General features: G+C 53.2%; 1 protein-coding gene across 12 annotated transcripts in view; it reads left to right on the plus strand.

Moving 5' to 3' along the window:
• The window catches only part of MEF2D (myocyte enhancer factor 2D), a 96,044-nt gene that overhangs the window by 46,388 nt on the left and 25,055 nt on the right, over nucleotides 1-24,601 (plus strand). For 10 of the 12 annotated variants that reach the window (XR_008508877.1, XR_008508879.1, XR_008508876.1 and 7 more), the window contains 3 exons: nucleotides 7,005-7,208; nucleotides 17,196-17,333; nucleotides 21,191-21,401. Coding sequence is in view for 8 of the 12 variants with exons in the window: in XM_054517550.1 (XP_054373525.1) it covers nucleotides 7,005-7,208; nucleotides 17,196-17,333; nucleotides 21,191-21,401 (553 nt within the window). In the remaining 4 variants the exon portion in view is untranslated. Of the gene's footprint in view, nucleotides 1-7,004; nucleotides 7,209-17,195; nucleotides 17,334-17,453; nucleotides 17,589-21,190; nucleotides 21,402-24,601 lie in introns of all 12 variants that reach the window. The other 2 variants (XM_054517556.1, XM_054517555.1) reach the window with 1 other exon arrangement.

Genomic DNA, 24,601 nt, shown 5'->3' on the forward strand with positions numbered 1-24,601 from the left:
GTCAGTGCTGCGTGTCCCTGCTGCCCCTCCTCAGCCTGCTCCCCCTGGGGCTTCCAGAATCACCCATTCCCATCCCACTCGGGGCTACCAGAGCCGTGCTTTTCCCGATCCATAAAACAAGCAGAGATTTAGGCCGGATCCAGGCGGATCCAGGACCAAGGCGTTGCTCCTCCTCGTCTTGGAGCTCTTTCCATCTAAGTGCTTTTCCAGAAGAAAGTATCTTCCCCACTTAGTTAGTTCCCCCCCCTGGTTTTTTTTTTTTTTATTTTTTATTTTTGTCTCGCAGAAAATATATTTCAGTTGACATTTTCCATGTGGTTTTTCCAATCATAAACAGCCACAACAAGTATCCATTTTGCTGAACGCAAACAACTCAAATTATTCCCTTTTTTTTTTTCCCCCCCTCAATTGTAGACTTAAATGACTCCAGGGCTTTTTTCCTTGGGGCTCTTTTGAAGCCAAGCCCGAGACACGCATGTGCATGTGTGTAGGAATGCATTCATGTATCTCAGAGGGAAAACAAAAACCAGCAGATTATTCCCAAATTTCCATGTTCCTTCAACTGGAGTGGTGGAGCAGCAGCACTTTGCCAGCCCAGGTTTGCTCTGGGATGACTCTGGCCATGTATTTCCCATTACCACAGGACTTCCAGGCAGCTCCCTTTGCTTTCTGTGCTCCTGGAGTTTGGCTCAGCAGATCCAAGCCTCTGCCTTTAGTCCAGCATGACCTGCCACACTTCTTTCCTGCCACTTTCACTCCAGAAAAACAGGAAAAAAACCCAGTAAAAAAAGCATGTGGATATATTCTTAATCCTTAAAGAGTGTCAGAGAACAGAATTGGGTGAACCACTTTATTGCTCCTCAGCAAAACAATAGGAAATGGCAGATTTTCCTCATTATAGCTTCACGTGGTGATGGGGGCTGGGGTGGGCATCAAATTCTTTCTGCTGATGTCCCAGTTGCTCCTGGGGCTGTTTATATCCATCATGAGGAGGAAACAGAGCCTTAGGGGTTGTGGGAGGATCTGGAGTGTATTTTATGGGGTGCAGAGGGGGAGTGAGGGATCTGCAGTGACTGGAGCCTTGTTCAGACAAATGGAAAATAATTGGTAATGCTGGAGGGGAATGGCTGGATAGACCTTGGGGAAAGGAAGGAGGCAGCAGCTGAGTGATGGGATGTTCCTGAGGGATGAGCAGCTCTTCAGCCCTGGCTGGAGATGAAGACCCTTGCTGAGGTCTCACAGCCCTGGGTGGGATTTGGCAGCAGGAGTTGCTTTTTGCATGGCTGGGTGTGATGATGGCTTTAGTGCATCTCTGACATCAGGTGTCCCCAAATCCCAGTTCCCTGGGCTGGGGGACCCTGGTTTTTCCTGGCTGGGCTGGTTCTTCCAAAACCCCAGCACGGGAGCATTGCTCTCCAAGCCAGTGCAGCACATCTTGCTTTGCTTCCCAGCAGCCATCCCCATCAAATGGGGTGTAAATGGGTAAATTGGTCAGCAGCACAGCTTTGCAATCAATTTTCACTGCTCCCTTTCTTTGGGAAAAAAGGACATACAGGAAGATGGGACATTTCATGATAAAGGATTGCTGCAGGCAGTGGGGTCTGCTCCATCCAGTGTGGGAGGAGCTGTAAAGAGGGGCAGAAGCCTCTTGCTGCACTCTCCTGGGCCATGCAATGCCAGGATCCGATCCCCAGAGTCACAAGTGTCCCGTGTTATTTTATCTCATGGAACCATGGAATGGTTTGGGTTGGAAGGGATCTTAAAAGTCCATGTCATCCCACCCCCCTGCCATGGCAGGGACACCTTCCACTGTCCCAGGCTGCTCCAAGCCCTGTCCAGCCTGGCCTTGGACACTGCCAGGGATGGGGCAGCCTCAGCTGCTCTGGGCACCTGTGCCAGGGCCTCCCCACCCTCACAGGAAAAATTTCCTTCCAATATCCCCTCTAAATCTCCCCTTTTTCAGTTTGAAACTCTGCCCCTTGTCCCACCACTATCTCCCCGTGTAAGAAGTCCCTCTGTGTGTGTTTGCTAAGCCCCTTGAAGAGCTGCAGGGCTGCACTGAGGTGTCCCCAGAGCCACCTCTGGCTTCTCACTCCCCTCCCTCTCCTGCTGTTGCTGTGGGTCAGTGATGAGGAGCTGATGTGTGCCTGCCTGCTGTGCTGCAGGCTGCCAGCTGAACTGCCTTAAACCCAGCCTGGGAGCACCCTCACTGCCTTAAACCCAGCCTGGGAGCACCCTCAACTGCCTTAAACCCAGCCTGGGAGCATCCTCAGCTGCCTTAAACCCAGCCTGGGAGCATCCTCAACCCAGCTCTTAAACCCAGCCTGGGAGCATCCTCAGCTGCCTTAAACCCAGCCTGGGAGCACCCTCAGCCCTGCCCTGCCCCAAGGGCAGCTCTCCCCCTGCTCTGGCTGGGGGCAGGGGGCACAGTCAGCTCTCCTGAGCTGCTGGAATGCAGGCCTGGATGCCCCAGCTGTGCCAGGCACTGTCCTTGGCACGCCCTGGTGGCTCCTTGGCATTCCTGGGTGGCTCCTCGGCATTCCTGGGTGGCTCCTTGGCATTCCTGGGTGGCTCCTTGGGATGTCCTGGCATCTCCTTGGCACATCCTGCTGGCTCCTTGACATTCCTGGGTGGCTCCTTGGCACATCCTGCTGGCTCCTTGGCATTCCTGGGTGGCTCCTTGGGATGTCCTGGCAGCTCCTTGGCATTCCTGGGTGGCTCTTTGGCATTCCTGGGTGGCTCCTTGGCATGCTGGGGTGGTCTTTGGCATGTCCCGATGGCTCCTTGGCATGTCCTGGGTGGCTCCTTGGCATGTCCTGGTGGCTCCTTGGCATGCTGGGGTGGCTCGTTGGCACGTCCTCCTGGCTCCTTGGCATTCCTTGGTGGCTCCTTGGGATGTCCTGGCAGCTCCTTGGCATGTCCTGGTGGCTCCTTGGCATTCCTTGGTGGCTCCTTGGCATTCCTGGGTGGCTCCTTGGCATGTCCTGGCAGCTCCTTGGCATGTCCTGGTGGCTCCTTGGGATGTCCTGGCAGCTCCTTGGGATGTCCTGGTGGCTCCTTGGGATGCCTGGGGTGGACAGCAGTGGGAATAGTGCAGGGATGCCCTGGAGAATGAGGGGTTCACCAGTGGTGGTGCCCACAAGAGGCTCCAGCAGGACGTGGAGCTGCTGCAGTGGGTCCAGAGGAGGCCACAGAGATGCTCTGAGGGCTGGAGCACCTCTGCTCTGGAGCCAGGCTGGGGCTGTTCAGCCTGGAGGAGGCTCCATGGAGATCTAAAGGGGCTCTGGGAAGCTGGGGAGGAACTTTGGAGAAGGACCTGGAGTGACAGGACAAAGGGGGAATGGTTTTAAACTGAAAAGAGGGAGATTTAGGTTGGATATCAGGAGAAAATTGTTCCCTGTGAGGATGGGAAGGCCCTGGCACAGAGAAGCTGTGGATGCCCCATCCCTGGAAACGTCCAAGGCCCCAACCCCAGGCTCTCCTCTCTCACCAATTTGGCAATATTTGGCAATATTTGGCAATATTTGGCAATATTTGGCTGGACAAGGCTTGGAGCAGCCTGGGATAGTTGAAGATGCCCCTGCCCATGTCAGGGGGTGGGACAAGATGAGCATTTAGATCCCTTCCAACCCAAACCAGTGTGTGATTCTGTGAATTCCAGCAGCAGCCAAACCCAGGGGAGGAGAGGAGCAAGTAAGAGTCACTAATGTCATTAGAGGAATTAGTGCAGAGGATTTGCCACAACAGATCAGGCCATCAGTCCTTCAGGGCCAGGCTGCTGACTCTGGCAACTGCCAATATGCTTTACATCAGGGGAAAGGCAAAAAATCCCCTGCTAGTGTGGGGCAGTAATTCCTTCCTGACCCCTTTGGTGATCGGCTTATGCCCTGGAGCATGAGATTTGATTACCCTCTTAGACTTACAAGGTTAATTCTTCTAGATGAGGCTCATGCACAGTGTCAGGGGAGGTTTGAGGTTTCTGTCCCAGGTCATGAGTGGATGCACAAAGCCCTGGTAGGTGATGCTTTTGTGTGATGTGGTGGCTAAAGGGCAAATCTTTGCTTTTCCCTGCAAGATGGTGCCAATAGGGAGGGCCCTGTCTGCAGAGGGAGCATCCCCTCATCTCTACAGGGGTGATTTGGTGGTCTGTGTTCTGCTGAGCTGTGCCCAGGTTGCTGGGGGATTTGGGGGAGGTGACCCCACACTCTTCACTGCTCAAGGGCAGAACCCAGACCGTGTTTTGTCCCTGCTCTTCAAGGCCAAGAGCTGCCCCATGGTTTGAACCCCACATCTCAGCCTCACCTCACTGCCTCCAGTCTTGGTGGCTGAGCCCATCAAGGTGTGGTTTGGCCGGGTGTCCCTGGCTCTGTGGCTGCAGGAACAACCCTGGGCTCTTTGGTCTGGTGGAGACCCTCAGGTGTTTTCCTGCTGGGGCTCCTCCAGCTGCCTGGAGGGTCAGGCAGAGCCTGGAGGCCACCCCAGCAGGGACAGAGGGACAGGTCCTGGTGGGGAAGGGGCAGAGGGACAGGTTTTGGTGGGGAAGGGGGCAGAGAGACAGGTCCTGTTGGGAAAAGGGACAGAGGGAGAGGTTTTGGTGGGGAAGGGGGTCAGGAAGACAGGTCCTGCTGGGGAAGGGGACAAAGGGACAGGTCCTGCTGGGAAAAGGGGCAGGGAAACAGGTTTTGGTGGGGAAGGGGACAGAAGGACAGGTTTTGGTGGGGAAGGGGGTCAGGAAGACAGGTCCTGCTAGGGAAGGGGACAGAGGGACAGGTCCTATTGGGAAAAGGGGCAGAGAGACAGGTCCTGATGGGAAAAGGGGTCAGAGGGACAGGTCCTGTTAGGAAAAGGGGCAGGGAGACAGGTCCTGGTGGGAAAAGGGACAGAGACAGGTCCTGCTGGCAAAGGGGGTCAGGAAGACAGGTCCTGCTAGGGAAGGGGACAGAGGGACAGGTCCTGTTGGGAAAAGGGGCAGAGAGACAGGTCCTGGTGGGAAAAGGGACAGAGACAGGTCCTGCTGGCAAAGGGGGTCAGGAAGACAGGTCCTTCTAGGGAAGGGGACAAAGGGACAGCTCCTGTTGGGAAAAGAGGCAGAGAGACAGGTTTTGGTGGGGAAGGGGGCAGAGGGACAGCTCCTGCTGGGAAAAGGGGCAGGGAGACAGGTCCTGCTAGGGAAGGGGACAAAGGGACAGGTCCTGTTGGGAAAAGAGGCAGAGAGACAGGTTTTGGTGGGGAAGGGGGCAGAGATACCAGGTTCTGTTGGGGAAAGGGGCAGAGATACCAGGTCCTGCTGGGGAAGGGGGCAGAGATACCAGGTTTTGGTTTCAGAGCCTGTCCTGCCACAGCTGCAGGAGCAGAAGCACAGCTGGCTCCCACCTGTGGCACTGCCAGCTCCTGGTGCTGGGAGCTGCCCCCCAGCAGAGGTTTTGGGTGGTGAGAAGTGCAGAATGCTGCTGGGGAGGGGGAGCTGTCGGTGAAAGGAGCTGCCCTCAGGTGATTTCATTTGAGCAGAGTGCTCTGGGGTGCTGCTGGTGTGATGTGAGAGCCCAGAGCGGGCGCACGTGGCGGCCACAGCAGCACAGGGACCAGCCCTGCGCTTCCCAGGGGCCGAGGCGATTAGAGCTGAATCTCATTACTGCTTAATTATCTCTGGGAGGTGCTGGGGAGGGGCAGCAGCTTCCCTTGCCAAGCGTGCCCAGAGCTGCCCCTGCTCTGCCCTCCTGCCACACGTGGCTTTGTCTCGAGGGCTGCAGGACCCTGAGGCTGCATTCTGGGTGCTGCTGGCAGCTCCATGGCCTGTGGCTGGGATGCAGCAGCCTCATTCACTCTCCTCCCTCAGCTCTGCAAATTAAAGGTGTTCACTTGCAAAATTGATGCTGTGGTGGAGGCCCAGAGTGGAGTGCAACCTTCCCACGTGGAGAAGGCAGCAGGTCTTGGCACCCCAGGGCATCTCAGCTCATCTCCAACCCCTCCCTGGAGGCTGCTTTGCTCCCAGAGCAATGCTTAGCACAAAGCCATGACCTCCTGCCTCTTCTTTTCTTCTTCTGTTTTTTTATTTGCTCGGAGGGCATTGGCCAAGCCTCGAGCCTTCCCCATCAGCGTGCTGCGTGTTCAGGGGGTGGGGGACCCTCAGCAGCTCTGTCTGCACTGCAGCAGGGCCAGGGAGCCCCAAACCAGCTCCTTCTCCACCAGCTGGCTCCTGTTAGGAGTGTGGTGGTGAGAGCTGAGCGTGGGCTGGGAGTCACAGCCCAACGTCTGCCCTGCAGCTGGAGCTGCTGCTGGAGCCAGCACCCAGCCCCAGCCCTCAGGATCACTCCTGCTCTGCTTACAGCTCAAGGCAGGGCAGGCTGGGGAGACAGGGGACCCCATTTGGGCAGGCAAGGAAAGGAGAACCCCCCAGTGAGGTCCCACAAAGGGGCAGCAAGGTGGGAGGTTTTGGTTCAGCAAGGTGGAAGTGGCAGCTGGGCAGCCCCTGGCACAGGGGGGCTCATGGTGCCCTTAGGGGAGGGATAAATGGGGGCTGGTGAGCAGGAGAGTGGTTACCCCTGGGTGGTTTTGGGGTGCTGAGCCCCAGCTCTGTGGCCCCCAGGGTTGGGCACTCACAGCACAGCTGCAGCGAGAGAGGACAAGATCTCCATGGCTTGAATATTCCACTTAAAAACCCGCAGCCCCCGGACAGATGGCAGCTCTGCTGGGGATTTTGCTGAAATTTATTTTCTCTTGATTTGGCAATATGTGATTTCCAAGGCTGATAATCATCTTTGTGCTTGTGAAGTGTCTGCCTTTGGAGGATCCCAAAATAGGCAGCAATAGGAACCGTTGGGAAGAGGGAGGCGAGAGAGGAGAGCTTGGGGTTGGCTCCAGTTGGGGAAACTGAGACAGAATATTCCTTCTGCATTCCCCTTCCTTTTCCTCTTCCCCCAGTGGTCATTCCATTTGCCTCTGGGAGCTGCTGGCAGCGTGGCCACAGCTTCTGACCATGGGACCATGGCTGTCCTTGCTTTCAGGTGACCTTCACCAAGCGTAAGTTTGGCTTGATGAAGAAAGCCTACGAGCTGAGCGTGCTGTGCGACTGTGAGATCGCCCTCATCATCTTCAACCACTCCAACAAGCTGTTCCAGTATGCCAGCACCGACATGGACAAGGTGCTGCTCAAGTACACTGAGTACAACGAGCCCCACGAGAGCCGGACCAACGCCGACATCATCGAGGTGAGGCCCAGCTGTGCCACCAGGCTGGGGCCAGGGCTGAGGCTGGGACCACTCTGCACGCAGGGAGGGCATGGGGCAAGCAGATCTGCCACACTCAGGTGGATTTGGCATGGTTTGGGTTCAGCAAACCCGTGAAAATAACTCTGTTCTGGGTGGTAGAGTTGTCTCCAGTTGTGTGGTGATCTGCTGGCCTGAAGCTTGAGGGGCAGGTTTGCTGTGTTGGACCCTGCTGTGGAATCCAGACAAACCATGAGGTGGATTTGGGGCTGGTGCTGGAGTGCCTGGTGCAGCTGGTGGCATTGTTCTGAAATGCCTGGTGCAGCTGGTGGCATTGTTCTGAAATGCCTGGTGCAGCTGGTGACACTGCCCCCACCTGATATTCAGACACAGTGAGGTTGTGGGAGGGCACCAGTGGCCAAATTGCAGGGGAACTCAGGTGGGATGGTCCAGCTGGGATGGTCCAGTGCCTCCTCAAAGCATGGCCAAGCTCATGGGATGGACCAGGGCCTGCTCAAAGCATGGCCAAGCTCATGGGATGGTCCAGGGCCTGCTCAAGGCATGGCCAAGCTCATGGGATGGACCAGGTGGGATGGTCCAGGCCCTGCTCAAAGCATGGCCAAGCTCATGGGATGGTCCAGGGCCTGCTCAAAGCATGGCCAAGCTCATGGGATGGACCAGGAACTGCTCAAAGCATGGCCAAGCTCATGGGATGGTCCAGGGCCTGCTCAAAGCATGGCCAAGCTCATGGGATGGTCCAGGGCCTGCTCAAAGCATGGCCAAGCTCATGGGATGGACCAGGGCCTGCTCAAAGCATGGCCAAGCTCATGGGATGGACCAGGGCCTGCTCAAGGCATGGCCAAGCTCATGGGATGGACCAGGGCCTGCTCAAGGCATGGCCAAGCTCATGGGATGGACCAGGTGGGATGATCCAGGGCCTGCTCAAAGCATGGCCAAGCTCATGGCTTGGTGGGTTTGCTCAAGGCCTGTCTGGCTGTGTTTTGTGGGTCTCCAGGGATGGCCCAAGCACTCTCAGTCTGACCCATGCCCAGCACTGCCACTGGCACCGTGCCCAAGCTCTGCTCACTTCAAGGCTGCTCTCCTCCAGCCTGCTGCCATTGCAGGAGATGCTCAGCTGCCCACGCTGGCCCTCTGCTCAGCTTTGTCCTTGTCCCTGGTGCTGGCAGAGCATCTCTGGGACAAGGGGGCACGTTTGGCTCTCAGGACAGTGCCAGCAGTGCCTGGGTCCTTGGTCACATCCTCTCTCTCACAGTGGCTGGGCAGATGGAGCTGCAGGGTCCTCAGCATGGGGGCAGCTGCCATTAAACCTGGACAGACAGGCAAATGAAGGGCTTGGCTTTGTAATTAGTGACATTATGGGCAGCAGTTAATGCCCTCAGAGCCACTGGTGGCAGAGTGGAGCAGCACAGCCTGCACTGCTTCTGCCTTTGAATTCCTTTGGTGCCCCTTGGCAAGTGTGCTCAGCCTTTGATTTCATGGGGAAGGGAAAAAAAACCCAGCCTGCCTCTTGCCCCAAAAATCTTGCTTTCCTCTTCTTTTTTATGCTCTGTAAAATGTATCTTTTTGAGAGATTTGAACTTGAGGTTTTCACCCCATGGCTGAGCCGAGCATCTCGCAGCATCTGCCTTCCTTTGCTGGGGCTTTGGAGACCCTTCTGCCACAGCACAGCTTTGTAGGGGCCTTAAAAATGGTTCCAAAATGTCCTTTTTGGCCAGTTGGATGCAGGTCATGCCCCTTTTTGCTGTGCAGATGCTGGCAGCCTCTCCGGGATGCTCAGCCCGCGCTCGCAGCACCGAACAGATTTGTCTTGGCCTAAAAATACCATAAACATTTTGGGCAGCCTTCTCTGTTCCCTTATGGTCCAAGATGCAAACACTCCCAAGCCGACAAGTTACACACAGTCCTTGGCACCCAAAGAAACGTTGTGTTTGCACCACATGAAAAGCTGGATCTGCATCCAAAGCCAGCCAGAGAGGAACATCGGGAGCGGAAGGATATTGGTGGATGGCAGGGAAAAAAACCCAAACACGCCGGGCTCGGCTTGGATTGCTGGCAGAGCTCTCATGGAGCAAAACCTGCTGGGGTGCAGGCAGGTTTGGAGGCTGCTCAAGCATCCCTCCTCATCCTTGTCTTGTCTGGGAGGAGTTGGGGTTGCTTGAAGATTTTTAATGTTTTCTGAATCCGAGCCCCCCCATTCCTACTCTTGGTGCTCATTTCTGTTTCTCCTCACCCAGGTCAGGTTCCAACAGCCCAGCTGTGTCCCCACTGCACACAAATCCAATTTATCTCCTGTTTCTTGGTGGCTCCCAGTTGAACTTGACTCACAAAAAGTTTCTTCTCATTCTGGAAGCTTCCCCACATTGAGCATTTAGAGACTGTGACAGCCCAGGCTGGGAATTTCCCACCGAATGTGATTTTAAGTGGATTTCAAGGGGCTGCTGCATCAGCCCACCTTCCCTGTGATGTCTGCCTGCCCTTCCTGCTGAGGGATTCGGCCCTGACTGGCTCTGGCAGCATCTCAGGAAGGATGAGGAGCAGCCAGGACCTGGAGGAATTGAGGCAGAAGCCTCTTGATTTTGTTTTTCTGCTGGAAGGGGAGCGAGCAGTGGCTCTGGAGGGTTAAGCCAAGCACTGCCAGGCTGGGCCCAGCAGCACTGGTACCACAGCTCAAGGCAGGATGAGTTGCTCTGTCCAAATTACGTTTGAAAACAACAGCAAACATGAGATCTCCTGGTTTTTGGTGCTGGGGAGGTGCATCTGAGGGTGGGACTGAGGGCACAGGAATGTCCTCGAGGGGTTCCTCCTGTGGATGTTTAGTGAGAGGCAGAGCTGCTCCATGCTGAGCATACCCAGCCCTAGCTCAGGAGGGGTCCCACACCCCAGCTGCCTTTTGGGGCCCATTCCCTGTGGGGACCTGTTGGGGTCTCTGCTGCTCAGAGTGACCCCAAGAAAAGTTCCAAAGTCTCTTTTCCCAGCCCGGTGGTTGAAGAAGGAATCAGGGCTCTTCATTTCTCGCTCTCAAGGTTGTTTGTTGTGTCTTATCTATAAAAAATTCTCTCCTGCCCTGCCGAGGTCCATCCAGCAGGACAGTTCCAGGCACTCTGCCTGCCCCCAGGGCAGGGTTATGTCTTTATACTAAAAACTACCTGTACAATATTTACAATTACTTCCCAATACCCATCACCTGTGTTAGACACTGAGCTTGTACTCTAAACCAATCCAAAAGTGCCACCATCACAGCAGAAGATGGAGGCCAAGAAGAAGAAGGAGAAAGGCTGGACATGCCCAGTCCCCTCCATCTTGCCCCCTGAACCCCCATACCAAAAACCCCAAAATCTACTCTTCCACCCCGTGATAACTTCACTATGATTGTACCTAATTTGTCATGGCTTGCAGATCTTCATCTAAGTTTGGTGACTTACTCCAGGGGTCATAATCAAACCCACACAGGCATTGTGGGCTCTGTGCCAGGCTCCCTGAGCCCCCTGGCCGGGGTCTGGGCTGCTCAGGACAGCCAGAGGGGTGTCCTGGGTGCTGACAGGGACCCCCCCAGGGTGGGGTTTCAGCAGTGCCAGGGCTCAGCAGTGTCCATCAGGAGCGGGATCCAGCCACGCAGCCCCCGCAGCTTCTCCGTGCCAGACAAAATCCTGGTTACTGCAGGCTTTTAAGTCAGAGAAAATCTCTCTGGTGCAGAGAGGGGGGTTTCCTGAGTCGGGGGGGGCCAGCTGAGCCCCCAGCTGGGCACGCTGGGTGCCACGTGCCCGCCCAGCCGGGATCACGCCGGCTTTGGGGCTCGCTGTCGCTTCTCGTTTCCTGCCAGCCTGGCTGACGTGCCAGCTCCTCAGAGAGGACTTGGACAGAGCAGAGCTCACCAAGCACCAGGATGCTCCACAGCCACTTAAAGGCACCCAGCTGTTTCTGCCCTTTGCTTGGCTGAGTGTCCTGGAGGGGCTGATTTTTTCCCCTCGTTCGCCTTCGCGGGGTTGGCATTCCCCAGGATGTGTTAAATCAGGCATTCTGCAGGATGCTGGGGAGGTGCTGAAATGCAGGGGCAGCTGCCAGTGTCAATGTCTTCATCCTCATTCTCATCCTTATCCTCATCCAGACTTCCCCAAAGCCCAGAGTGGTTGAGGCTCCCTCCTCTAAGGGAAGTCGACTGCATCCTGGTTGAGCATGGTTTCCTCTCACATGTTCTGCATTTCCTGCTGCTCTCTTCCCCTCCTCGGGCTGGAAATCTGCTCCCCTGTGAGCTGCAGTCATGGAAGTGAGAATATTGCCTGGAAAAGCAGGATGTGCAGTGGGTCCTGGTAGAATGGGGGGGACCTGAGGGGCAGGTGATGACTGAGGTGGGCTTTGCAATGGGAAATTCTCCCCCTGGTTCTCTCTGAAAATTTTCTGCTTTTAAATTTCTTCCATATGAAAAATTGTTGTGTTCTGCTGGCTGCAGCCCAGTGACAGAAAGGTTTCCTGAAAACCTCTTTGCATCTTCTGTTTTTTTGGTTTTTTTTCCCTGGCAAAATAAAAGAGGAGGAATGAGAAGGAAAGTTCTTTTCTAAAAGACCTTGCAGAGATCCCAAACACAGGAATCTTTGGGTTTGATTCCCGCTCCAGCAGAATTATTTTCCTTTTACATCATCTCGACAAAAAGCTCAAAATGTGGGATGCACATTTTTTTTTTTTTTTGGTAAAAAAACCCAAAAGAAGCAGCAGCCAACGCCCGTATGGCTGGAAATGGCATTTTGTTGTCCCCAAGCTCTCATTTTGTTGTCTCAGAGAGCAGCAGATTGCTGCAAGGCACGCTGCCCTGGCTCGTGTCCTGCTGCCACTCCAGCCTGGTGCTTCCTGTGCTGCAGAGCAGCGCCTTGCTCAGCCCTGGGGCTTGTCCCCATCCCCTTCCCTGCAGCTCCTCACAGTGTCACAGGTCACAGCCCAGCCCCAGGGTCACAATCCCAGCTCAGGGTCGCTGTCACAGGTTTACAGGAAGGATTTTTTTGTGTTGTTTTTTTCTGGTTTGATGTTTCCTGGGGCTGCTGGTGGCTTTCCTGCAGGAGCAGGGATGGTGACACCACAGCTGCCCCTCGCTGCTCCTCAGCTGCTGCAAAGCCACAATGCAAGGAACTCGGAGACAATGAAGTTATGACTGATTTTACAGCATTGGTGGCTGGGGAGAGCAGAGAGACCAAGGCAGAGCTGGTTAGCAAACACAAAGATGTGTTAGAGAAGGAGCTGGGGAGAGGTGAAGGGCAGATGCTGAGAGCTGTTTCAGGGTATGGGTGAGCAGAGCCACATCCACCCCGTCCCACTGCTTTCCTGGACACAGTTTTTTGAGGAAACAACCCCCAGAACGATTTTATGTGGGCTTAGAAATGGCAAAAAGCTGGGGCTGCTGGTGGCTTTCCTGCAGGAGCAGGGATGGTGGCACCACAGCTGCCCCTCACAGCTCAGCTGCTGCAAAGCCACCCTGCAAGGACCTGTGGGTCCCACAGACAATGAAGTTATGGCTGATTTTTTATGGGGAGAGCAAAAACACCAAGGGAGAGCTGGTTAGCAAACACAAAGATGTGTTAGAGAAGGAGCTGGGGAGAGGTGAAGGGCAGGTGCTGAGAGCTGTTTCAGGGTATGGGTGAGCAGAGCCACATCCACCCTGTCCCACTGCTTTCCTGGACACAGGTTTTTGAGGAGACAACCCCCAGGACGATTTTATGTGGGCTTAGAAATGGCAAAAAGCTGGGGCTGCTGGTGGCTTTCCTGCAGGAGCAGGGATGGTGGCACCAGAGCTGCCCCTCGCTGCTCCTCAGCTGCTGCAAAGCCACCCTGCAAGGACCTGTGGGTCCCACAGACAATGAAGTTAAAGGACCTGTGGGTCCCACAGACAATGAAGTTATGGCTGATTTTTTATGGGGAGAGCAAAAACACCAAGGCAGAACTGGTTAGCAAACACAAAGATGTGTTAGAGAAGGAGCTGGGGAGAGGTGAAGGGCAGATGCTGTGAGATATTTCAGGGTGAGCAGAGCCACATCCACCCCGTCCCACTGCTTTCCTTGACACACTTTTTTGAGGGAACAACCCCCAGGATGATTTTATATGTTTTATTTTTAAATTTTTTTATCTTTTATTTTATAATTTAAAATTTTTTTTTGATTTTTTTTTTGCCACTTATTGTGGCAAAATGCTTGGGCTGGTGGTGGCAGCCCTGTGCTCGTCCCTGTGCTTGGTTCAGGTGTCAAATACAGGCAGAGCTGAGGGCTCTGGGAGCTGCCTAAAAACCTCCCTGGTGGCATCGTTGCTGCAGGTTTTAAAAAGGATCTTTTTGCTTGGCTTGAACCTCTTGAAAAATCCATCCATCCCTACATCTTCTGAACCTGCCAACAGCTGTTGCTGGAGGAGAGGAATTTTCAAGGATTTTTTTTTTTTTTATTTTGGTTTGATTTTGATTTTTTGAATTTTGATTTGATTTTTTTGTTTATTTTGATTTTGATTTGATTTTTAAATTTTGGTTTGATTTTGATTTTTTTTTTATTTTAATTTGGTTTTTTTTTATTTTGATTTGATTTTTAAATTTTGATTTGATTGTGATTTTTTTGGATTTTGATTTGATTTTTTTGATTTTTTATTTTGATTTTTTGATTTTGATTTGATTTTGATTCGATTTTATGATTTTGATTTTATTTTTTAGATTTTGATTTGATTTTTTAATTTTGATTTTATTTTGATTTTTTTGGATTTTGATTCGATTTTGATTTTTTTTGGACTTTGATTTGATTTTGATTTTTTTGGACTTTGATGTGTTTGTTTTTTTTTTTGTTTTTTTTTTTTTGGTTTTGATTTGATTTTCATTCGATTTTGATTTGATTTTTTTTGATTTTTGATTTTCATTTTGATTTTTTTTCACGGATTACCTTCCCAATCCCCAGGCAGGGATGGGAGGGAAGAAATGAGAGCTCCAGCTCCTGCCCCTGCAGAGGGAATTGTGTTGAGATGGGCACAGCCCCGTGTTAGACACCAGAGAGTCTCTGCAGTGCCTGAAGGAAACCCAGCTTCATTGCTTCACTGCTCATGGAACAACCTTTTTTCCATTTTGCCTCTGAAAGAGAAAAAGGAAAAAAAAAACTTATTTTTTTTTTTTTAGGAAAAGCTCAACTTTCTGTCTTTTGGCTGCGTCGGCGAAACAAAAGGTTTTGGAAAAAAAAAATCCACAAAAAGCAGTTTCAAAAAAAAAAAAAAGGCAAAGCTGTTCCTTCCCCAGTAGCAGCACTTCTTCCTCTTTTGGGCCATTCTGAGAACAAACAAGGACACGTACTAAAATAGAAAAATAATAGGGAAAAGTCCTCAGGAAACTGCAGAAAAAGGCCTGGGAATCTCCTGTTCATGGCAGTGACTGATTCCCAGTGCCTTGTTCTGCAGACACTCAGCACAGGAATTAGGGACACCAGGAATTACTCAGTTATTATTATAATAGAATATATTAGTATAATATAATATAATATAATATAATATAATGTAATGTAATATAATACAATACAATATAATATGATACAATATAATATATTAATATAATATAATATAATGTAATATATAATATAATATAATAATATATAATATTATATTAGCATAATATATTAATATAGTATAATAATATAATATAATATAATATAATATAATATAATATAATATAATATAATATAATATAATATAATATAATATAATATAATATAATATAATATAATATGATATAATATGTATAATGTTAATGTTAGGTATAAGAATTATTCTTAATAATTATTATCAGTTAATTAATTAATAATTATTAGATGTCAGGAATCACTGGTGACACCAGACAGGGCATCAGATGCCACCATGGTCAGGAGTGAGTGGGGTCCTTCTGTGTGTGAACAAGAACATTTCCCCTCTGCAGCTGAATCCAGGAATGAGGGTGAAAGTGGTGCCTGGGAAGGCCCAGGAAGGAGCAATTTTAATGGGAAATATTGTGAAAAGCTTCAGCTTGGATGGAGATCAGGCTGGGCTGGCTGTGCTGCCCATTGCTTGCAAAAGGATCCACCGAGCCCAACCTGTGGTGCTGAGCAAATGCTGCCAGCGGAGTTCCCAACCCATCTGGGATTTATTCACTGCAGGGTTTTTATTTCCCCCAGGGGCCCTGTGTTTCCTGCAGCTCTCAGGTAGTTGAAGAGCCACTCCCAAATAAGCTTTGGCCTCAGAACGGAGATGTTTGTTGCTGTTTAGGAAGACAGAGAATTGTCAAGACTTTTTTTTTTTTTTTTTTTTTCCCTGCTGAATTTGGCATAAAAAGGCATCAAGACTTCCAGGAAATTCTGTATCTTTGACTCCTGCAAAAAAAAAAAAAAAGAAAAAGAGTTGGCAAGTGCTGGTTCCATCATAATGCCTTCATTGCCTTTGATCTGTTGGAAACAGAGGGATTCAAAGTGTGCTGGTGAGCATGAGGGAGGGACTTTGGGGTGTCCCTGTGCCCTGTTGGGGGCACAGTGCTTGTCTCACCTCGTCACCTCGATGCAGCCGTGCCCAAACCTTCCCTGTCTGTGAGCCCAGTCTTGGCACGGGCTTTGCTGCCCGGTGTTGTCACCATCACCCCCCGTGCCACCCCAGCAGGGCTCCCAGCTGTCACTGTGCCACGTGCCCTGTCCTGTCCTGCTCTTCCTGTGGCGCCTTTGCGTTTGGCAAATGCCACTCGTCTGCTTTTGTCAGGAAATTCTGTCAGATTGGACAATTTGCCTATAATTTCGGGGTTTATTTTCCTATTTAGCTGTTTGGAAGCAGGTTTTCCCTGTTTTTTGCAAGACAGCAAAGAGCATTAAGGTTTTGGATTTTTTTCCCCTTCGTGATGTTGTGGCACCTGAAGGTGACAAAGATGCCTGAGTTCATGCAGGGCCAGATTCAGTCCTGGTGTAAACAGAACCTTTGAAAACAAGGAAGTTTCTCTCTGTTGCTCCCCATGCTGTAATTCCTAAGTTGGCATCAAAGCCCAGGGGTTGTATCCCGATTTTTTGACCCCACTGAGGTCAGCAACATCTTGGGGTGATGCTGTTGATTTGTACAGGGGCAAGTGCTGGTCCATGCAGGCCAGGGGATGTTCTTGGGGGGACCTGAGTTTGTGCATGGCCAAATTCAGTCCTGGTGTAAACAGAACCTTTGAAAACAAGGAAGTTCCTCTCTGCTGCTCCCCGTGCTGTAATTCCTAAATTAGAGACACGCTGGCATCAAAGCCCAGGGGTTGTATCCTGATTTTTTAACCCCACTGAAGTCAGTGATGTCTTGGGGTGATGCTGTTGATTTGTACAGGGGCAAGTGCTGGTCCAGGGGAGGTTCTTGGGGGGACCTGGTACCAGTTGTTGGTTTCTCTGTGTCTGGATTGAAGGCACTTGAGATGTAGTTCATGTTTAAATAAACACTCAGGTGTTTATTATTTCTTATCAGTAAAACAGTCTCACAATCATGAGTTGGGCAGCTTTTCATGAGAAGGCACAAAATGGCCAACAATCTCTTGTCACAAGGTTTTTTTAAGACTAAACTATCCAATTAAGAGCTGACACCTGGATTATTTTCCCTTTTAACCCACTAACTGATCCCAAAGACCCTGCAATGAGGACTTTTCTGCCCAATTACAAAATGCCACCCAAACCCATGAAGAAGAAGGAAGAAGAAACCCAGGATGACACCCTGTGCCATCCACCTTGCACACTAAAAACCCCAAACCCTCAGTTTCTCACCCAGTGATCCACCTACACTGCTGTCTATAATCCATTTCACACTTTTGTGGATTCTAGTTTATTTTGAAATCCAGGAAACTTTCTCCATGGATGAGGGTCAGAGTCAGCGCTCCCTGGGGGTCAGGGCACCCCAGAGCAGGCACAGGAACATTCCCAGTGCTGCCCTGGCTTTCCCCAGGGAGCTGCCCTCGTTCCCCACCTCAGACTGTTCCGGTTGTGTTTTCAGACGTTAAGAAAGAAAGGTTTTAACGGCTGTGACAGCCCAGAGCCCGACGGCGACGACTCCATAGACCAGAGCCCCTTGATGGAGGATAAATACCGCAAAGGCAGCGAGGATCTGGATATCCTGTTCAAGAGATATGGTGTAAGTACCTGCCCGTGGCTGGAAATCCTTCATTATATGTTCTTTTCTGTTTTGTTTCTCTTCTGTTCGACCTCCCCTCGCCCTGTCCCTGGCCCCCCTGTGTCCCCCCACACGTAACAGGCGCTGAACAAGAAGCACAGGGAGTGCGAGAGCCCCGAGGGGGACGAAGTGTTTGCTCTGACCCCGCAGACGGAAGAGAAATATAAAAAGATTGATGAGGAGTTTGATAAAATGATGCAGAGTTACCGGCTCGCAGTGAGTAGCTGGTGGCCTGCAGCCCCCCCTGGCCCCCTCCCCGGTGCCTCCAGGTGATGGGGGGGTGGATTTTGGATTTTGCATGGCTTTGCTTTGGAGCCGATGCCAGCAGCCCCTGCAGCCCTGAATGCACCTGGCTCTTGAGTGCCCTTCCTGTTGCCCAGCCTTGGGAGAATCCTTCCTGACCCTCCTTGGCTCTGGCCAGGCAGTGCAGGATGGTATTGCTTGTCTCATCTCCTCTGCTGGATTAGGGTCTCCTTTTTCACCCTCTTTTCCTCAAAAAAAACACCCCAGATTTTTGTCTGGGTTAAGATCCCGGTGTTCGTGTGAGCTGGTGGCGGGCGCCGACCTCTCACATCCTTGCAAAGCTCAGCCTGGTTTGGGCTATTCCACATTAATTCCCCCCAAATCCACCGAGCCCTCAGGGCAGCTGGTGGCTGTGGCAGAAATCCAGGGAGGTTTTAGCCTGTGATCCCAGAGCTGTCACTGGCACTGGGGTGGCATCAGGACAGTGCTGAAAGGGATTTGTGTCAGGAGACGGGAGGAGGAGGGGGACACGTTTCAAATTAGTTGTTAGTTCAAGGGAGCAGAGACTATTGATGCAGGCAAGGGCTCTTCAGGGGATTAGCCCCGAGTTGCTGCAGCAGTAATTAATGCTGTGGGAGCAGGGGGGAGGCTCCTGTCCAGGGGTGGATGCAGCACAGCAAAAATGACACACACACAGAGCCCCACCCAAAATAATCTGCCCTCCTGTGCTTTGCAAGCCCCCACAAGTTGAAATTCAGTCTTTTGTTGAGAACTGGGCCTTGTGAAATCTCCAGGTTTTGGGGGTTTTTTGCTGACTCAGCGCTGTGTTGCTCCACGAGCCTTGCAAAGGATCCCAAAATCTGCATTTTGATCCCCTGGATCTCAGGGTGGAGGAGGTGGGGAGGCTGCCCTGAGACCTGGAGGGGCTGAGGAGGTGGAGGAAAGTGCAGGTGGTGATGATCTCTTGCAGCTCTGCTGTGACAGCGAGGAGAGGGGTTCAGGGCAGGATTAGCTCTGTCAGGACGTGGATCTGCCTCAGCCTCCCTGGTTTCTCTAGGAGGGTGCAGATTCCCACCCTGCCAGGGTGTGTGGGGTGGGAGTAGAGCCCCAGCAGGACATGCACCCCTCCAGCACCTGGCACAAGCCCTACCACAGTGGAAAATAGGCTGGAAAGCCACCTGAGCTTTGTCCTTAGTGCAGAACACCCTCGTGAGCAGGGGCTGCTCAGCCTCAGAACGTGTCTGCTGCAAAGGCAGGGCCCTGAGTGGGGTCCCACCATCCAGACATGCCAATCCACAGGGACAGTCTGTGCCCAGGGGTCCTTTCAGCAGGTGGCATTCAAGTGCTGGGTGGCTCCTCATCAGGGCATAGAGCATCTGGCTCCCCCACTAAACCTCCCTGGCAGCAAGGGGCCGAGCAGTGCAGGTGGAGTGTGTGGTTGAAGGAGACGCTTTTCCATTTTAACGCTGGGTTGGTTTTGTGTGTGAGCAGAACTAACCCAGAGGAGCAGCTTAACAACAGCTGTGTCTGCTAACGAAGGGGCCCTGTGGGGCTTCTGCCTCTGGTGTTTGCCCTCCCTTCTAACAAGAGCAGAAATGGTGGATTTTGGCTGATGTGTGCATCTTCTCCCCCAGACTTTGGACCCATGTGCAAACTGCCCTTGTGCCGGGGCATTGGCAGCCTCCCACCTGTCTGCAGGTGCATTAAGGCAAATCTCAGCTCTTGGGGCTGCTGTATCAGCTCCCAGCTCCACCATGGCACTGCTCATGCCGTGGTGTGGAGGAGCTCCAGCTCTTCCTCTCCCTCGCTGGGAGCTCTGAAGGCGCGCGGACGCGTTGGCAGTGATTTATTACACAACGCTGCTCCGGTGTTCGTGCAACGCCCGAGAAACCTTCCTCCACCTCCTCCTCCTCCTCCTCCTCCTCCTGTGATTCTGCTGCCGTGCAGGATGAGCTCCCGGGCTAAGCAGAGGGAGGGCTCCGTGTTCCAGCTCTCCCTGGTGCTGTGGGAGTTGCTGAGCCCCAGGGCGCAGGCTCAGAGCCGCTGGCCCCGGCGGCTTGGCTGCAGCCACGGGATAGCTCTGAAGGACAGGATGCCCTTGGGAGGCAGGTGGGGAGAGTTCCTGGCAGGGAGGCGTGGGTGAGCACTGTCCCACTCCTTCCTGCCATCCCCCTCTCTCACCTAAGGAGCAGGACCTATAGAGGAGCAGATTTTTGGAGGGGAGGAGGCTGCAAGTCCCTCTTCCCTCACTGGGGTTCCACTCTGGCTCTGTGATGGTCCCATTCAGAGCTGGGCTATTCTCCCTCTCCATCCCAGAGCAAATTAAAGTGGGACTTAAGCAAAGCCCGTGCTAAAGCCTCTAAGCAGGTGCCAGCTCCTGTTAACGAAGAGCAAATCAGTGACATAAGACAAGTGGCTGGGATAATCACAGCGGCTCTGGCTCCCACGGGACGCTGGTAGGTGAAGCTGGTCCTCAACCTGCAGCCAAGGATAGGGCTTTAGTGATGCTCCTGCATCCCTGGGGTCAGCTCATCCCTCCCAGCGGCTCCCAGAGGAGACAGGATGGATCCCAGAGTGACCCAGGGGCTCTGTGGAGCAAAACGAGTCTTTCCCAGGTGCTTGGCCACCCAGAATGGGGATCCACTGCTGGCTGAGGAAGGGAGAATAGAATCCTGCTTGTGGTGAAGGGTAGTGCCAAGCTGGGCTGCTCTCAGTGCTGCTGGGAGCAGACCACCAGGCTGGTGCCCACCTTCATGCTCTGGGCTGCTCCCAGCCTCTCCTTGCCTGCCCTGAAAGCACAGGGGGTAAATAAATACAGCCTGAAAAAGAGGCAGTACACTTGTTTGCAGAGCTTGGCTATGTCCAAGAGAACAGCCCATTGCTCTTGCTGGTGTTCCCTGGTGGGAACTGGGCTCTGGTGCATCCCCTGCGAGGTGCCAGTGCGGGTTCCAGCACAGCACTGCAGGTTTGAGGAGCCTGACTGTCCCCTTTGGCCAGCAGCTGTGCTGTGCTGCAGGAGCTCTTCCTGATGTTCCCTGGTGGGGAACTCCATCCCTGCAAGGTGCCACTGTGGGTTTGAGCACAGCAATGCAGGTTTGAGGAGCCTGCCTGTCCCTCCCTGGCCAGCAGCTGTGCTGTGCTGCAGGAACTCTTCCTGCTGAGGAACTGGGCTCTGGTGCATCCCCTGCAAGGTGCCAGTGTGGGTTTGAGCACAGAAATGCAGGTTTGAGGAGCCTGCCTGTCCCTCCCTGGCCAGCAGCTGTGCTGTGCTGCAGGAACTCTTCCTGATGTTCCCTGGTGGGGAACTCCATCCCTGCAAGGTTCCAGTGTGGGTTTGAGCACAGAAATGCAGGTTTGAGGAGCCTGACTGTCCCCTTTGGCCAGCAGCTGTGCTGTGCTGCAGGAACTTTTCCTGGTATTCCCTGGTGGGCAGCTGGGCTCTGGTGCATCCCTTGCAAGGTGCCAGGGTTCAAGCACAGCAGTGCAGGTTTGAGGAGCCTGCCCCCTTTGCCAGCAGCTGTGCTGTGCTGTGCTGCAGGAACTTGGCTCCCCTTTACCCCCTGCTCTCTGTTCAGTCCACAGTGCCCGCTCCGAACTTCGCCATGCCCGTGACGGTGCCGGTGACCAACCAGAACTCGCTGCAGTTCAGCAACCCTGGCAGCTCCCTGGTCACCCAGTCCCTGGTGACCTCCTCGCTGACAGACCCCCGGCTCCTGTCCCCACAGCAGCCAGCCTTGCAGAGGAACACGGTGTCCCCAGGGCTGCCACAGAGGCCAGCCAGTGCAGGTGAGCCACTGTGAGCCCCTCACCTGTCGGGGCGTCGGGGGTAGCACGGTCAGGACAGAAGGAGATGAGAGATCTCTGCAGCCAGGGCGTGGAACTTGGGGTTTATTGCAAAGGGCCTGGGTGCAGGGCCCTGCTGGGATTTGGGGTTTATTGCAAGGGGCCTGGGTGCAGGGCCCTGCTGGGATTTGGGGTTTATTGCAAAGGGCCTGGGTGCAGGGCCCTGCTGGGATTTGGGGTTTATTGCACAGAGCCTGGGTGCAGGGGCCTTTTGGGATTTGGGGTTTATTGCACAGGGCCTGGGTGCAGGGCCCTGCTGGGATTTGGGGTTTATTGCAAAGGGCCTGGGTGCAGGGACCTTTTGGGATTTGGGGTTTATTGCACAGGGCCTGGGTGCAGGGCCCTGCTGGGATTTGGGGTTTTTGCAAAGGGCCTGGGTGCAGGGCCCTGCTGGGAGCTGCCAGGCACAGCTGGAGCAGGACTGAGAGAAGAGAGGGGGAGAGAGGATGAGAGGGAAAGGAGTAAAGGAGTAAAAAAGGTAAGAGAGTAAAAAGGGTAAGAGAGTGAGGTTCCCGTTACAACACCATAAATCTTCTTCTGTGTTGAATATTCTGATTCTCACTAACCAATCTAGTACAAGATACAAATCCTATAGCATTTCCATACAGCCTATAAGAATCATTACATTACCATACTGTGTTACATTTTAAACCCTAAAAACTCCTCTTTGGGCCCCTTCTGCCAAGCTGTAGGGTCTGCTCTGACCCTTGGGCCTGCCTGCAAGCAGAGGGTGTTGTTCCATCAAAAGGGGATCACCTTCAGTCCAGCCACACCATTGTTTTCCAGTTGTTCAGTAACTGAGGAATCTCAAAGCTTGCTTTCATTTCATTGTCAGTTATAGTTTCCATATTCTCAAAATCTTTTGCCAGACAATCATATTTGTAAAGCTTTCCTGTTCCATCTTCCCCAACACTCACCTCCTCATCCTTCCTGCCTGCTGGGCTTGCAGCACCCAGTGTGGGGCATCCCTGAGGGAGGGGACACCCCTGCTGCTTCCATCCCCTGTCCCTGGTCCACATCCCAGCACCTGTGGGTGGCAGAAGCACTCTGGAAGTGTTGCTGCCCCTCAGTGTGTGTGACCTCCTGCCAGCCATGGATGCCCTGTTTGTGCCCCAAACTGAGGGCAACCTCCCCACCTTACCAAGGCTCTTTGAGAGTTGGATCCCTGCAGGATCTGGGTTGGATCCCTGCAGGATCTGGGCTGGATCCCTGCAGGCTCTGGGTTGGGTTGGCCACTGCAAGATGACTCACCTGGCACCATGCCCGGGCTTGGGGGTGGCTGCTGGCACCCAGCTCGCCGGTGGCACTCTGGTGACATGGGTCTGGCTGCCTAAAAAGGGCTGTTCTGAGTTGGGCTGTGCTGCCTGCAGTTGGCTGTGGGTGATTACTCATGTGGCTGTGCTGACAGATCTGAGGAGCAGTCATTTCCAGCAGGGACCAGCCCATGGTGGCACAGGACAGGCTGGGGGAGAGAGCAGTTGTCACCCACGTCCCCTGTAGTGGCAGGGGGGACAGGGACAATGTGTGTGACCGCAGCCTGGCTCTCTTTTATGATCATAAATAATATTCCTCCTATTTTGGATGCCACTGTAAAAGTCACCCAAGCTGCAAATGGCAGAGCTGGTGCCAGTGACCACCATTTGGGTCCTCAGCTGTGGCCCCTGGGGCTTTGAGAGCTCTGGGGAGCTTTGCAAAGGGGATGGATTTGGAGGGAAGGTTGGGAGGTGCTTCCAGAAGCAGGTTTGTGCTGGCTCAGGATGAGCAGGAGGAATGGCCTGGCTGGGATGCAGCAGGAACTGTGCTTCAGAGACAGCTTCTTTGCTCTCACCACCATCTCCAAAGTGCCTCAGAGCACTCAGGTATCAGGATGAGGCCCCAGAGCTGCAGGAGAGGGGACATTCTGCTCCAGGACTGATCCCAGAGAGCAGAGAAGGGTTATTCTGCTCTAGGATCAGTCCCAGAGAGCAGCATTTCCCTGCAGGCAGGGCTGGCAGAGCCCTCCTTGGGCACATGCAGCCATGGCTGAGGCTGCAGGGATCTCCTGCCCTCTCTGAGGCCCCTCAGCTGAGAGCAGAAGAGGCTTCCTGGTGGAGCAGACCCCTCTGGGGGCTCGCTGTTTCCAGCTCTCTCCCTGCTCATTTCAGGGGATCATTTTGTGGTTGTGAGCACTGAGGTGTTCCAAGTCTGGCCATCTGTGTCTCATTCACTGGCTGCCTGGGACACGGAAGAAATCCTGTTTATAGGAGCCAGGGCCTTGCATGTTAGAAAAAAAATCCTTTTTTTTTTTCCCTTTTTTTTTTTTCTTTTTTCTTTTTTTTTAGCATTGCACCAGAGCTGGTTGTGTTGTTTCCAAAGCAAATGCACAGCGAGCGCTGGGTGGGTACCCTGACAGTGCCTGGTGCTGCTGGCTCGGGGATGCTGTGGGAGAAGGGCAGCCAAGGGTGGGTGGACAGGGCTGGGGGTGGGTTGGCATCACTCACCCACGGAGGTGGCAGCATGGGCACAGTGCCTGGGCTGCAGGTGGGGTCCCACAGCAGGGCACAGCCACAAAACCCTGCTGGAGCCCCTTCTGTGGGACTTGGGAGGCACAGGGACCTCTGGCTTTGCCTCCCCATCCCTTCAGGGGGGTGCTGCAGTGTCACACTCGCCACATCTAGTGGGTCACTTCACCCTTTATCAGGCCATACAATTTTTGGGGCCATATGAGGAGTAACTGTTCTCCCCTCAGCTCAGCCCTCCCACCCTCCTCCAGCTGCCAGGGGCTCGCTGAGAGCCACGGGCTGGATCAAGATTCGTGTCTCAGGTTTCTCCATCTGGCTTGGGAAGGGCTGGGCAGTGCTCAGAGGTGGGGTTTGGCACCGAAAGCCCCCTGTTGGCCAGCCCGGGGCTCCGGGTTGACTGCGGTCGCAGCTCCGGAGCCTCCGCGCCGCCTCTTGGCTGCAGCCGTGGTCAGGCAGCCCCGGCTGGGGAATAGGTGGCTTTCAGAAATAACTTCATAACAAGGCAGAAGAAAGATCGAGTCTTCTTCCAGGCGAGGCAAAACGTTGTGGTTTTTGGGAATAAAAAGGTCCAGTTTTTCCCAGTCTGGTGGGGAATTTCAGCGCTTTGCTGCAAGTGTTGGGACGATGGGAGTGGGGATCTCT

Source organism: Molothrus ater, chromosome 29 (genome assembly GCF_012460135.2).
Source record: "Molothrus ater isolate BHLD 08-10-18 breed brown headed cowbird chromosome 29, BPBGC_Mater_1.1, whole genome shotgun sequence".
Lineage (NCBI taxonomy): Eukaryota > Metazoa > Chordata > Aves > Passeriformes > Icteridae > Molothrus > Molothrus ater.